The sequence below is a fragment of the Tachypleus tridentatus genome, chromosome 4 (assembly GCF_004210375.1).
Source record: "Tachypleus tridentatus isolate NWPU-2018 chromosome 4, ASM421037v1, whole genome shotgun sequence".
Classification (NCBI taxonomy): domain Eukaryota; kingdom Metazoa; phylum Arthropoda; class Merostomata; order Xiphosura; family Limulidae; genus Tachypleus; species Tachypleus tridentatus.
The window spans coordinates 66,325,271-66,340,757 of record NC_134828.1 but is presented as its reverse complement, the minus strand read 5'-3'; the positions used below and the strand labels follow the sequence as shown (position 1 = coordinate 66,340,757).

The 15,487-nt window shown below is 31.4% G+C and overlaps 1 protein-coding gene across 1 annotated transcript; it reads right to left on the bottom strand.

The window, feature by feature from the left end:
• Positions 1 to 2,381: 2,381 nt before the first annotated feature.
• LOC143249334 (serine/threonine-protein kinase Pak-like) lies at positions 2,382 to 10,672 on the bottom strand. Its single transcript, XM_076498983.1, has 7 exons — positions 10,497 to 10,672; positions 9,685 to 9,773; positions 9,340 to 9,415; positions 8,419 to 8,615; positions 7,981 to 8,118; positions 4,716 to 4,776; positions 2,382 to 4,297 (listed from the first exon to the last, which is right to left on the bottom strand). The coding sequence occupies exons 4-6, from the start codon at positions 8,539 to 8,541 to the stop codon at positions 4,735 to 4,737; spliced, it is 303 nt and encodes a 100-aa protein (XP_076355098.1). The 5' UTR covers positions 8,542 to 8,615; positions 9,340 to 9,415; positions 9,685 to 9,773; positions 10,497 to 10,672; the 3' UTR covers positions 2,382 to 4,297; positions 4,716 to 4,734.
• Between the last annotated feature and the right edge of the window lie 4,815 nt (positions 10,673 to 15,487).

The window sequence follows — 15,487 nt, the reverse complement described above, 5'->3', positions numbered from 1 at the left end:
TACCAGCCGTTCTGAGATACATTTTTATTTCAAGGGAATTTCCCGTCATCAAGAATAAAATGGTTTTAAGATTTGTATTTTTTCTCTTCTTAAAACGGGTAATATTTCATACACTGTACCAATCTGTTTCTCATCATATACGATTATATTTTGTTTCATCCCTTCAATAACGTTTCATGAAGTTTTAGCACTAGTGAATAAAACTGTAAGTGTCTTTGTGTGTGTCACGTCACTCTTCCTACATCGTTGGTTACATCAACTGTAAAAAGATACTAAACTAATCGTTACAGTCCGAAAACTTGCGCAAACGTAAAACTTTTGACATCATTCTTTGGGGAACCCGAATATTTTCTTCAAGAAACCCTTAGTCTGAACCGCTGTATTTCTCGACTACTAAATGCTACCAAACTAATCTTCTCAACCCTGATGTTCGCATATAAATGAATCACCATTCCACTTTTTTTGGGACTGGATGCTTTTTAAAATCACTTTACATTTATCCCCAGAAAGCTAATCCTAAATATGTCAGAGTCTTAGATTAGAACACGAAAATAAGTAGGCTTACAAATATCCCAAAACGGTAGATCAAGAATTAAATATGAATTATAGTGGCCTTGAAAATATGAGACCTTGGCTCATGGTTTCTCCAAATGAGAATATATGATTGCTTTATGAAGTTATGAAACAATCTACACACAAGTAATAATTAATTAATCCCACATATGAGGTAATTTTATTGTAGTTTATTCATTCTCTCTCACACCAAAAGGGCTTTTTTATTCTCTTTAATCGCCTTGAACTTTTCTATATATTTAACACCACCACTAACAAATTCCTTTATCATAGAGTTCCATCGATTTTCCGTAATTTGGAATATAACTTTTATAATCTTAGCGGTTCTTGTAGCTTTCAAATTCGAAGAATATTAAAAAGGCCTCCTCTAATAATTCTCTAGCAAGTGCTGTAATCCATTAATCCCTAAGACTGGCTAAATTTCTGTCACTTATTGACCTTTTAACCCAAACCAATTTTTATATCCAACGATAAAGTGTATAAGGTTATCATGATAGCAACGTTTCGAAGATTTTTATTGTAGGGTTTCAAAGACTGTGTTCTTGGAACCTATTTCATGAGCTTTGTTCTTTTGCACTGATAGCAACCATTAGGTAATATTAGATTTTACCCTCATTACATAATCCTTACCGAGTAGTCTATTTACTCGTTTGTTCATCTCTAATAATTTGGCTATTTTTAATTTTTTAAATATTAACTTTTAAAACTATAACAGTATAAAAGTTGTACGTGTTTATATTATCGATATGTTTGAAAGGAATTGATTATTTCAGTTACAGTTAGTACTCTAATTGTTTTAAAAGTTTAGGAAGTAAAAGCAAAAACATTATTTTCTAGTTCGCCACTTAATAAGATATGTTATCTTTCTTGTTAGGAAAGACCTTTAATGTAAGAGATTTTCACGACATCATCCAACAACATCAGGGTCAACTAATGGTTCTGGAAAAACAAGTGGACAAATACATTCAAAAATTAAACAAGAAACGTGACATGATTCCACTGTATATCTTTGTATGTCATTCCTATCATATTTCAGCAACGTGTTTTGCTCTGGGCGTTTGCTTACATTTTCTTCTTACGATATGTCACGTGACAGATTTTTTTTTTAATATTTTGCTATCACTAGAAAAACAGAAAACTAGTTCTTGCTTTACTTATTTTTATTTGACTTTTTTAACAGGAATGAAACTTTTAATTAAAACAAACACATATTAAAGATTTTAATGAGACATTTCAAAATCATTATTGAACATGCCTGCTGTATTTCATTTTTCAGTTTTGATTGTGGGTATTTACCTGTATTTCCTTGAAATAATAATATTTCACGATACAGATATTCCGGTCTATTGATATTTCTCAGAAAATCCGAAAAAACGGTTTATACTTTCATTTGTTTTAATTGTCTTTTTAAGGGCATGAAAGTTTTAATTAAAGCCAACTCAAGTTGAAGATTTTAATGAAACGTTTCAAAAATATTATAATTCACATTATGTACAGGTAGCACTACTGCATGATTTTCATGTCAAACTTTTAGAATATTGTTTTATTATTTACATTAAAGCAGAAATATATATTCAACAGATATTTCATTATTTATATTTTATTAACAACACTTACCTAACCAGAGCCATAAATATACTAACAACATTTGTTCTCTTTTCATGCCTGCGACACTAAAAGAAACTAAAACGTATTTAGAACTTAGCTTTTTGTCTACATTAGTATAATTCAAATCTAGACCGCCTTCTACCACACGGAGGCAAAATAATAGTAAGTTCACCTCGAAAAATCGGGTGTCATTACCCGCGGCACGAAAACAACAAACAGCCTACTGTGTAGTTTAAGGTTTTAACAAACAACAGGCCAGGTGGTTAAGGCGCTCAACTCGTAATCTGAGGGTCGCGGATTCTAATCCCTATCTCACGAAACATTCTCGCCATTACAGCCGTGAAGGCGTTATAAAGTAAAGGTCAATCCCAGTTTTCGTTGGCAAAATGGTAGCCCCCGAGTTGGCGGCGAGTGGTGATGACCAACTGCCTTCTCTCTAGTCTTACAATGCAAAATTAGGGACGGTCAGGGCAGATAGACCTTGAGTAACTTTGTGGGAAATTAAAACCAAATACAAGAGCGCCATCATCTGGGATGATGTTATAAACATTTGTCCTTCCTCAAAGAGCGATTTAAAATTCCTGTTGAACAATCAGTAACGTTACTCATAATTACAAAAGAATGATATTTTTCTATATCAAATATGATTATTGCTCACAGTTGGACCCTACATGGCAAGGTGTTTACGATGCTCCACTCTAAATATAAGAGGCGGGGATTCGAATCCCCAATCACACCAAACAACTTCACCATTTCAGACGTATGGGGCGGTATAATGTTGCTAAAATAACAACCCAAGAGTTGGAGGTGGATGGTGATGTCTACCTACCTTTCCACTTGTATTACACTGCTAACTTAGGGACCACAAGTGCAGATAACTATTAAGTGTAGCTTTGCATGAAATTTTAAACAAACAAACAAACAAACAATTTTTTTTTCATAACATTTATTACATCTTTGCAGGTGTTATTTTTCTGGATCATTTTAAAATAAATTCCACAAAAAGCTCAGTATTTTATATTAAAACTGTCTTGAATATGCAACTGTACATAACATAAACAAAAGAAAATTATGTCCAAAAACGAGATCATCAGAGTATTATTGGTTCACATCTCCCATACTGACGTTGTATATCTCAAGAAGGTTATTAATAACATAAGGATTTGTGTCAATAAATTAGAGAACATATCAGTTGAATTACCAAACACGGTGTCAAGGGATTTCTGTGCTAATAAGCAGTCGTATTTGTATACTTATTGGATCATGAAAACCAAATGGTAGACGTGGTTTGTTTTCAACATAACAGAATTACGACACACCTTTTGGTATTTTAAACTGACGAACTATTGTAGAAATGTATGGCTGTCTGGCAGATCATGATTGGACATGGAGACACGAGCTGTAACATAAATATTACATCTCAGTGTAAAAATAAAATCTGTGGCTCTTTTAAAAAGTGTCTTAGCTAGGTCCATGTATATTTCATTAACATATAAAATCAGCATTAAAAGTCGAGTTCAAATATAATTTGTAATTACAATTATAATTTTTCATAAAGTTATTTTATATAAAACCGGTAGTTCAAATCAAACGTTACATACTTTTCAGGCAAATATTTTTTGGTGTTAAAGGACTCTTAACAAAACAGAAAATATGCCATGCTTACTTTTGATTGTATCCTAAATATTAATTTTTAGAATATATAATATTAAAAATTTTAGTCTCGCAAAGAAGATCAGTGTCGAGAAATGACACAGGGTTATTTTATTTTGGAATTTCTCTGTTTCAGAGGGTATGTGTAAAAGCCTCTGTTGCATTCCCACCTCTTTACAACTGTAAAGAGCCCTATACAACTGTGTTTCGATATTTAAATAACTAATGAGTTTGGCTTTAAGTATTTCTATTACAGAATCACTAACTTCTCCCTAATACATGAACAGTCCTTTTTATCCCTCTAACTGTCATACAATTGTCAAGATTCGATACTCTAGTAATCGTTACAATGGCCAGTTCTGCTCTCGATCCTCAATATTGGCCGGACAACCACCAAAGAAGGCAGACCATTAAGTACACTGGACTGAAGATATCAAATCCTAATGGCCATGAAGCTATCCACCTAGAAAGATGATTTACTAGTTGTTAGATAAGAAGACAATACTACACAACTTTAACATTTTAGAAATATAAAAACAACTATATCATAGGAATTTAAGAAAAAAAACAATTTTATAAGATATATAAAGTACATTTCATGGTGAAATTACACTATATTAGTACTGAAATTGGCCTTTTATCAAGATAAAACCTAACTTTTATCCTTTTAACTTGCCTTAATTTGTACTTATCATGATGTAATAATTTAGTCACAAAACAGACATACAGAAAGGGGTTTCAAGGTTTTTATAATGCTCTTCATTGTTTAATATTATTGCAGTAATAATTGTCTTAAGTATTTCCACGGGTTGTTCATGTTATGTTTTGATAACAGTGATGCTTATAAGCTGATAAACAAGTGCAACAGTTTTGTGACTTACACAAGTTTTTGTTGACCTTCTAAAAAGTGGATACAATTTCAGATGCCACAGTCTTCATGACCTGCAATAAACTTCTTAAAATTATAGTTAATTCTTTGTAACTATCAGATCTTGCTTTGAAGATAAATTTGCATCATGTGTATGTTAAATAATTGGATATTTATAGTTTCAATATTTTATTACAGTTAATAAAATGTATTTATAAGTATAGTTGGGTCTTTACCTTCTTTGTTCAATTATATTTAATCTATATAAACCAATTAAAACTACTACAGATATCCCATTATATAGGTTTGTCCATTATGACAATTAACCAACAAAACATTTTTTTTATCAAAATCATACTCTACACATTAACTAAATGTGGCTTATGCAAAATTCCTATCTTATTTTATTGATATTTTCTCGATAATTTTGAACAATATTAGAGAAATGGAATACACTGTATCAAATAAACCTCTATATTTCTTTTCGATTTTTACACAAAAATGTAGATAATATCAAAAATAGCAAAAGGTTCAAATAAACTTGATGCCATAATTAAAGCAATAAATCAAATAAATAAGGTACTCTTACTGATACTTTGAATTCATAACAGTAATGACATCACTATGCACATGAATTAACACAACGGACTTTAGTAATGATTCTTATTAATACATATAAATACTTGAAGGACAACATGGGAACCTGTTGAATCAACAGGCCATCCCATTTATAATACCAATCTATAAAGTAAAGAAAAAATACTCAAATTAAACAAATATGATTAAAATATTTATCAAGTCCTCAATTCAGATCTGTTAATAAATTACATATCACATTTGAATGAAAAACATTGAAAGACCAACCACCCTTTTAAAGGAAAACAATTGTATCTTCTTGTGTATCCTAATCTTACTTTTCTTTTTATCAAGTCAGAACTAAAACAATGCTTCAATAACACCCGTTTCCTTAACAATCATCCCTCGCTGGTTCAGCGGCGAGTTTACGGATTTAAAATGCTAAAATGAGGGGGTTCTATTCCCCTTGGTGGACTCAGCAGATAGCCCAATGTGGCTTTGCTATAAGAAAAACACACACTCTGTGACAATCCTAAACATCTCAGACTACCAAACACTCTTCTCACTGCTGAAGCAAGACAATACATATACATATCTGGACAGTTTGTATTGCCTCCACTGAAAAAAAAGTTTATAATCTCTTACAGCTGTCCACTATTCAAGAATTAAAATAAAATTATATCTAAAAAATGTAGTTTATTAACCATTCCGTAATCATTAAATGTTAGTTTTTTCTGTATCACTCCTAAAAATCCCTTCCACAATCCTAACATTTTGGTTATTCTTAATGTAATTACAGAAAATCATATTAATAATATTCAAACATTCAGCCAACCTTATTTCTTATAGTTTTTTACTTGTGTTTTTTAATTTCATAATCTCCTGTTTAACCAATTAAACGAGCCTCTTTATTTCTGTTTATTTAATGATAAGTCAGCATTATACATTAGTAATATATTGGGGTACCTGGTTCTGATCTATTAATAATTTCTTCTACACATTTCACTGCTGTCGCTATGAGAGGTTGTAAAATTTCCACTCTTTTGCTAGATCCATGAATAGATGCTGTGTGAGAAATTTAAAAAACCCAAAAAAAAGACATCTGTTTAACAAAATGTGTAAAATGTAGAATAAAGACTTTTGTTACACAGATGATTTTACTGTATTAGGACAAGAGAATATTTTGTCATTCCTTTCATTGTATTCTTCATTGCCATTACTCATTGTAAAATTTCAACACTGAACCTTGTTCAGAACTGTGTGAACCCATGTGAAAATAGTCACTTTTCAGAATTCCCTGTACTTGTACCAAGGACATATAAGGATTTTGCTTAGAAGAACATACTGATCAAACTTAGAGCCTGAAATACTTGCCATTGTACTCTATGTAGTGTCTTAACTATACAGCTAACATAGGATACTAGTATATGCAAGAATAATTCAACTTACAAGCAACATACATATAAACGTTGATAAGAACGTGATTAACACGAAATATTACGTTTTCTTCTTATGTCATGGTTCACAAAGCATAGAGAACAATAAGTAGAGCAGGGAGTTTGCGTTACGTAATACTGCTACGCTCTCCAACCTTTGATGAAATATAGACTTAAATGACTTCCCAAACACTGTCAAGTACACCTATACTGTGAAACCAAAAGAGGTAAATTGATAAATGAGAAAAGAAAAATTGGAACATCTTTGCTTGATGAACAGAAATAAGATTGCCACTCATCTCAAACATGATATAAACAACCATGCTCCATGTATCTAGCAAAGTATTCAAAATAACCGAAGGATCAGATATCTTTGTGAAAATGATATTTATACAGATTTACATAAATTATTTTACTCTTTGAGGGTTTACATCACAAAATCATACCACTCTTGATCATATGATATGAGATAGACTAATTGTTAAGGCTCCAGTGCAACTTCCTTTTCAAGACATCATATGGTATATTTCATTCACAGCAACATGAATTGACAAGTGGTTTCTCTTATGGTAGATATGCAATTCTTCACAACGTGCTTATTTTATAAATATTAGATATTAAAATAACAAAAACATTTGTAATTCTAAAAATTTATGGAAATACCTCAAACAGCTAAGTGACTCTTACTTGTAAAAACAAATTGTGCCTTAATAAATTTATGGAAGAGTTGTTTTTTTACTAAGTAGATAATAATGTACATCATGTTTATATCTGAATAAAGACAAGGGAAAATGCTAACATTGAAACAACTTTTGTCATAAAAATATAAATAGAGAACTGTCTCTTCGATAAGCCATACAATATAGTAACACACAAATTTATTTTTTTCAATTTAAAGTATCTGAAAATAAAATCCAGCATTTTCACCTTTATAACTTTGGCACCACTATCAAGTTAAAACACTTTTACCTATAAGAAATCAACTGAAGTAAATGTGAATGGATGGGATTAAATGTAACAAGACATTTTTATAAAGTAAAAATATTTAAGTAAATGTTGGTTAGGGAAGTGAAAATTACTCCATTTTTCACTAATAAAAAGTTGATACTGTACAGAGTAACGGATATTATGAAATAAACAAATATGAAACTATCAGATGATGCCATATTAAGATGAACCTCTCAGATTCTAAGATGAGCATTGTAAGATAAAAGGTTCAAAACAAAACAAAATAACCTAGTAAAATAACAGTACTTTCTACCATACCTTTAAGAGTTCACAAGCACTGTATCTTTTATCTTCATGAACTTCTAAGCACCTGTCTAAGAAATCTTTAAACACTGAAGACAGGTTATCTTTATATTTGATGTTTGGCTTCCCATTTCTTGCTATTAAATCTTTTACCTGAAAAAGAATTGTGACTTGATGACTAAATCAATAACCTAACTTTAACAACACAAAATATTAAATCAAAGCATTAATGCATCTAAATTATTAAAAGACTATAATTTTATTCACTGAAAGCCTCAACATTTTATACTATTGCTGTACCAAAGTCTTTAATTATCTGTCTAATTCAATGTTGATGATTTTTAAAACTTAAACAACTTACATAAAAGAAAAATGGGAGACATTCAAGTAAGAAAAAACTCAAATTCAATCTACTTTTACTCTTTGGTTCAAGTACTGATTGCCAGCACTTACCACATCAGGATCTTCGTCGTAGTAAGGAGGGCTACCACCTAACATTTCAATTGCTGTGATACCTATTGACCATATGTCAACTTTAGGCCCACACACTTTTCCTCTTACTATTTCAGGAGCCATCCAATGACGAGTCCCAACTAGAGATGTCCTTTTGTTTCGTTCTTTGGATATTTTTGCACATAGTCCGAAATCACCTGTGTGATGGAAAGAACCAAAAGAAAGTTATCCTATCAATAAAGTAGCTGGTGTTAAAAAGTTTAAAATACAATTAAATACAATAATTATGGTTTAAGCATGGAAAATAGATAAAATATTGGCTTAAAGTGTGTTGTAAACATAAATAAGTACAGATATCGATTTATGCTTTTCCAATGTTCTCAGTTTCTCCATTGTGGGTTAAAATTAAAGCTATGTGAGAAACAGCACTTCTAATCTATCTTTTATATCCTGTAATACAAAAACAAACAAGCTTTTCATTCGATATTAGAATTCAAGTTAAATACAGTTGTATTTCATTTCACACGTTCCTCGTAATTTGTTAATTGAGGTTCAAAATTAGAGGTGTATAAAAGAAAGATTGATGTTTTCATTTTTTACACACTTTTGATTTTCAGCCACAACACACAATTTAAGAAAACTATGTCAAAAGTAATACATCTGTACATAACTTGTTTTATAATAGTCAAATCTTGAAAAGTTAAACTTCAGATAGACAGGTTTCAAAAACAATATGTTTTGTGCGTTTGCTCTTTGCATATTACTACTGGTTCATAGTATCTGGAGCCAAATGTTACTTTACATTCATACGTACATATAATTTATAATAAATTCTTTACATAATGATGCTTTGAGAAATAAACAAGTTAAAACACTTAGAAATGCATATGTTCACAAAGGCATACATGTCCAAACACTAACCTAGTTTTATCCTCCAATCCTTTCCAAGTAAAACGTTATCACTTTTAATATCTCGGTGAATATATCTCTTGAGAACCTGTATAAAATATTAGTTTATTTTAAAAATTAATATCTTAAGATGTCAGTATAATTTTTATTCAGTGTGCTTTAGTTATTTAATATCTTACATATACATTCATATATACATACATACATATATATCAGGTTATCCCATAAGTAATGTCTGCAAATTTAATATCAAAAGTGAATCATCATTTCTGTCTTTGTAGAAGGCTATAATGACTGAAATATGTAGTAGGACAAGTAAGAGAAACCTATTAATAACAATCAATACAACTTACTTACTTACAAACTGCTGATATTTTACTTTCACAGAAACAGGTTTTGTTGATTATACCAGTCAGGCACCCAACTTCTAAATATTCCATTATTATCTAAACAAAAAAAGTTTATGATTTAACTTACAGTTTTTTACTTAATAAAGTTATACATAATAATGAGACAGAATAATTTACTTTTCCTCATTTAAGATTCTGACAAAAATCATATACCTAATCAAAATAGCAAAGTTGTTTAAAAAATTCTTCATGACGAAGGAAACAAGCTAAAATCACTTCTTTAACTTTGTTCAGGAGTTAGACACTTATGATGTAGTAAAATGTGCAGTTCAAAGAAAAAATTACAAATTCAATTTAAAGAGTGAATTACAAAAGAACACTTTTATACATCCTTTCTACTTTTATCTATTTCTACTTTTATTTTACTACGTGAAAAGATTTTTTGAAGTACACTCATGTATATTGATCACTGAAGTTGTGATATCATCCAAAACATTTATAAAATATTATGTTGGATGGCATTTTGTGTAAGAAACTGAAAATTTAATATTTATTACATTAAACAATGTTTACAATTTTCCATTTCATACTCCATTTCAGAGTATTGTATACAGTGCAACTCACAGTCTCCATCTCTATAACAACAATTTTAAAATTCGCACATCTGCGAGTAATATGTAAAAAACATTCTTATACTTGTAGGGTTGCTCAAAACTATCCCACTTAATTAAATAAAGCCAGTACCTTTACCTACACTCCATAATCGGTAAATTTAAAAATAAAACAGAGTTAACTAATATATAACGCTAAAACACTTACCCAGAGTTCATCACCGACAATGAAGCTGTCCAAGTAGTTCACAATATTCGGATGTTTTTTCTCCTGGAGCACTGAAAGTTCGGTGATGAGAAGTTCTTTTCTAATTTCTTCCGTTAAGTTAATCTGCTTTATAACCACTTCCAACCCTGTTTCTGTTTCTACTGCTGAACACACAGTTCCTGAACAACTGAAACAATAAAATATCATAAGAATCTGTAATGTGCCAATATGTGAATGTAATACCATGCACTACTGATAAAACAAAAAAGGATTATATGTTTCTAATCTTATATATTTGAAGGTGATGAAATTGCTTCTTAATACAGCAATTAAAAAATTGTTCCCAATTAAATGTTTGTTATTATATAAATGTTACTCTGACATACTGATAAAAAATATAAGGTAGACTATATTCACAAAAGTAAGTACAACCTTTTAAAATTACATTAATAAACTTTTGTAAGTGTTTAGCCATTGTATACAAAATGTACTCATAATGTGATGATAGTTTCCAGCTTCTAATACTACGGTTTAGCTAAGTCAACATCCAAAAATTAATCCATTGCAGTGACAATTTGCTTTAAAGCATTACAATATTAATGATACAATAAATTATTTTGATCTATAAACCTTATAACCTTGTGTGTAATCAAATGTACTTTAAGAGTTGTCATGTCAAAAGATGTCTTTCTACACTGTTCCTCGGTAAAAGAGTAGTCCAAGAGTTGGTGGTCTGTAATAATGAAAAGTTACCTTCCTTCTTGTCTCAATACTAGATTAAGGACAGCTAGCACAAAATGTTGGTATGATTTGTTTTGAATTTCGTGCAAAGCTACACGAGGGATATCTGAGCCAGCCGTCCCCAATTTTGAAGCGCAAGACTGGAGGGAAGGCAGCTAGTCACTAACACCCACTGCTAACTCTTGGGCTACTCTTTCACCAAGGAATGGTGGGATTAACCATCACATTATAATGCTCCCATGGCTAAAAGGGTGAGCATGTTTGGTGTGAGAGAGATTCCAACCCGCAATCCTCAGATTACGAGTCTTAACCACCTGGCCATGCCGGGCCTCTTTGGCAAAACAAAATAACATTCAATATTATTGTGTTCTTCTGAAAATTTTCTCAAATTCCCCCTTTAAATCACAACGTAAAATTATTTACTTTCAAATTGTTACAATTTCTGAAATATACAACTATTTTTACAGGGAATGAAATAACTACTTTTGAATATAAGCCTCTCCCATGAATAGCTAGAACTTAACACATAAGAAGCAGCACTGAAATAGTTTTTATCTATGTTTGTGAATTTTATACAAAGTTACTAGAGTTATCTCTGCTGGTCATTTCTAATTTAGCAGTGTAAAACTAGAGGAAAGTCATTGCCACACATAGTCAACTCCTTGGCAACTCTTTGACAAACGGTTATTGGAATTAACAAAGAATTATAATGCTCCTACAGCTGAAAGGGCGAGCAATTTTGTTGTGAAGGTGATATGAACCCGTGACCCTGAAATTACGAATTGAGCACTCTAACACCTGGCCATACTGGGCTCAATGACTGATGAAGTGATACAATTAAAGTACAATAATATTTCTTTAGAACTTAATGACATGTTACAAAAATGTAGTTTTTATCTATAATATTTTAGTACTGAGTACAAATTTAACATCAACTCACTATAAAATTCTTTTCCGAGGCATTTTCGAGTTGGTGAATGAAAACATTTTGCTCTTCAAATTACATTGGAATAACTGTGTCAGCGTTTGCACCGATGGCTGCCCTTCAATGCAAGGAAAAAAGAAGGGATTCGTCACTCTGGTGCACCAACAAAATCCAAACATTAGGATTGTTCACTGCATGATTCGCAGAGAGGCGCTCGCCTCCAAATCTTTGCCGATAGATTTGCAGTCTGTTATGAATCAAGTTATTCAAGTAGTGAATTTGATCAAGTCTCGGCCACTCAATATCGACTTTTCTCTCTTCTCTGTGAGGCAATGGATTCAGACTACAAAAAGCTACTGTACCACACTGAAACTCGATAACTTTCAAAAGTAAAGGTGTTAAGGCGTATTGTCCAATTAAAACTGAAGTAATTTCTTTCTTGGAGGTTGAGAAAGCAGAATTTGAATTTTCTGTTCATGATGAGATCTGGTGGATGAAGGTTCAATTTCACTCCAACTTATATATGCAAAAACGGCTTGTTTGGGTTGAGAAAACATTTTACATAGAAGGTCAAAACGTTGTTCGCTCTTCATCATTTCAACACTATTAAAGGATTATCCGTTGAATTACTTATTGATAGAATTACTTTTGAGTTATTTTACTAATATTTACTGATGGCATTCTAGGATTATTGTCTTTTCTTCAAAGTTTTGGTATTATACAATTCAAATATCCCTTTCATTACTTAACTGGTATCAGAACATTACGTTCCCAGTTAGTCTGTAAATGTTTTCTCGAAGATGTTTTCTCGACATCATCTGATTATCTCCAACTTGTTTAACAAATTAAATTCTCTGAACTTAAGTCTCCAAGGACCGTCTGAAAACATTATTACTGCAACGTCCAAACTGAAGGCCTTCGTTAAAAAGGTGACGCTGTGGAAGAATAAGATCTCGAAAGGAGTCCTTGATTGTTTTCCTTCTGTTAACGAATGTCCATCAAAGAATAAAATTTGCTCTCAAATTTTGAACACATTAAACGACCTACAGTCCGCACTAAAGCATTACTTCCCATCACTTGCTGTCGACGAGTATAAGTGGGTGACATATCCATTCGGAATCAACGAGACAACAAATCTTACAACTGAGGAGGAAGAACAGCTCATTGATTTACGAAACAACAAATTTTATCAGTCATTGTTTCCCGAAAAGAGCTTGGATGAGTTCTAGATCTCCATTAAAATTCATAACATGCAATCAGTTCAAAATCAGTTGAAGTTCTGCTTCCATTTGCATCTTCGTGGTTTTGTGAAATTGAATTGTCAGCATTGACTGAGATTACAGCCAGAAAACGAGAGAGGCTTTTTACAGTCGATGATGAAATGCGAGCTTGTTTGTCTACGTTAGAGCTTCGCTTCAATTTGATTTGCTCTCGAAAGCAGGCACAAGCGTCACATTGAGAACATATGTAAAAATAAAAAGTTTTGATTTTTCTGCTATACCACAAAGAACCCTCCTCAGCCCTCCAATATTGTTACTTACATATATTAATAAAAACCGTAAAAAATATGCATAAACACATACACCAAAAACGCACTCAACAATAAACAAACAATAATAAATCCAAAGAAAGAAAAAAACCTTCCTCTGCTACATTCCATATATTCTTGATATAAGCGAAAAAATAACTAACACTGGAAAAAAACAACTTAGCTCAAAACGTAATATTTCAGAAAACAACTAAATTTATTTAAAAACCAGATAGAAAACATCAACATTCTAAAAAAATACAAACAAACGCAATATCATAGAAACTCTACATACACAAGAACTGAAACTAAAATTAAATCGATATAAAGAAACAACTTTATACATATATTAATTAATAACCTAAAATCTAAGTGCAGCGCTCCTACAACCTCGTACCCGTTTACGCTCTCTTCCCTAAGATATGTGCACAGCAAGAGTCTCGTGCAAACTCTCTTTCTTAACCCGAAGATCGAAAAGTTGTTCTGTACTTTATTTTAATTGAAGATTTAATACTGTCTTTAGGATACAAGTTGTTAGACTGTGTCATACTCCAGAACGTACGCGATGTGAAACTGAAACTGGTACTATTGTGTATATTGGTACAATGCTCTGTTTTATAAATGATGATTTAATTCCAAGTACTACTTAGCATTCATGCTAGCAAGTCGTATTCTCCTTTCCACTTCTGTTAAAATGTCTCCTGATCCCAGAACAAGCCAATTTTAACGTATATTTTAATGAATGTTTAAAGTATTCTAAAATTATGAATTGGTAATACCCCATACAGTTTAGTCCTTCTATCAAGAATGCGATTGCTTTCTCTACGACAGTACGTTTCAAATTGAGACATTCAATTCCTGCTATTCATTTAGAGTAGTTAACAGGTTAGTGTGGTTGAGGGGAGGGAATGATGACTTATCTATCGTTTCAAAACTAGGTACGGCTAAAGCAATCAGACATGAACAGCTTTGTGTAAAAATAAACAAAGAATAACAACAATTAAAATATAGCCAATCATTACAGTTTATTGCTTAATCAAATAATCACTTTGTTGTATTTTACCACAGCATAATGTGTTTGATGTTCAGTTTTTCTAAACATAAAACAAAATGTAACAGCTCACAAAATAAACGTTTTCAAATTCTGATAATTTTCTTTAAAAGTACAGATGTTTTAAGACATTTCCAGTTAATAAAACCTAAACTTCTGTATCGAAATGCTTTTTAAATGCATGTGTAATACAAAAACAATTACGTTAATGTAAAAGAAAACCTTGAAAGACTTTTTTAGACACATTCGAGATGTTTCATGTTTTGTTTGTGTTGTTTTCAGATTTAAGTAAGCATAGATAAAAAAATATGTGTAACACAAAAGGAGAAAAATAAAATAAAAGTAAAACCCACTGAGACATTATTGAGTGAAACAACAATAGTTTTTTGTAGTGTTAGTGACAAATTAATTACTTGATACAACGCAAAAATTTGTATTAATATAATCTGTACATATCTTTCGAATATACCCTGAAGTAATACGTTATTTGTGATACTCTAATAATGTAAAGTTTTTCTTTATAAATAGACCAAGTAATTCTCATAATACGATCTTTATTTTCTGGTAACTTGGGCAAAACGGTCTGGAATGGAGTTCCGCTTCTTAAGGGTTTAAGATAACAGCGTATCCAGACTTCTGGTTGGATTACACCGTATTTCGTTTGTCTACTACAATATGGGTCAGAAATGTGATCCTATCTCTTTCAAATCCAAACAATACTGGTACCATAGTTTGATAGATTATAA

Bases quoted from the DNA above. Each gene is read 5' to 3' on its own strand.
- LOC143249334 (XM_076498983.1), bottom strand. From the start codon at position 8,541: ATGGCTCCTGAAATAGTAAGAGGAAAAGTGTGTGGGCCTAAAGTTGAC. The intron at 8,119-8,418 runs GTAAGTGCTGGC...ATTCTTTTTCAG, and splicing joins ACGACGAAGATCCTGATGTG to GTAAAAGATTTAATAGCAAG. The intron at 4,777-7,980 runs GTATGGTAGAAA...AGTTTATTGCAG, and splicing joins GTGCTTGTGAACTCTTAAAG to GTCATGAAGACTGTGGCATC.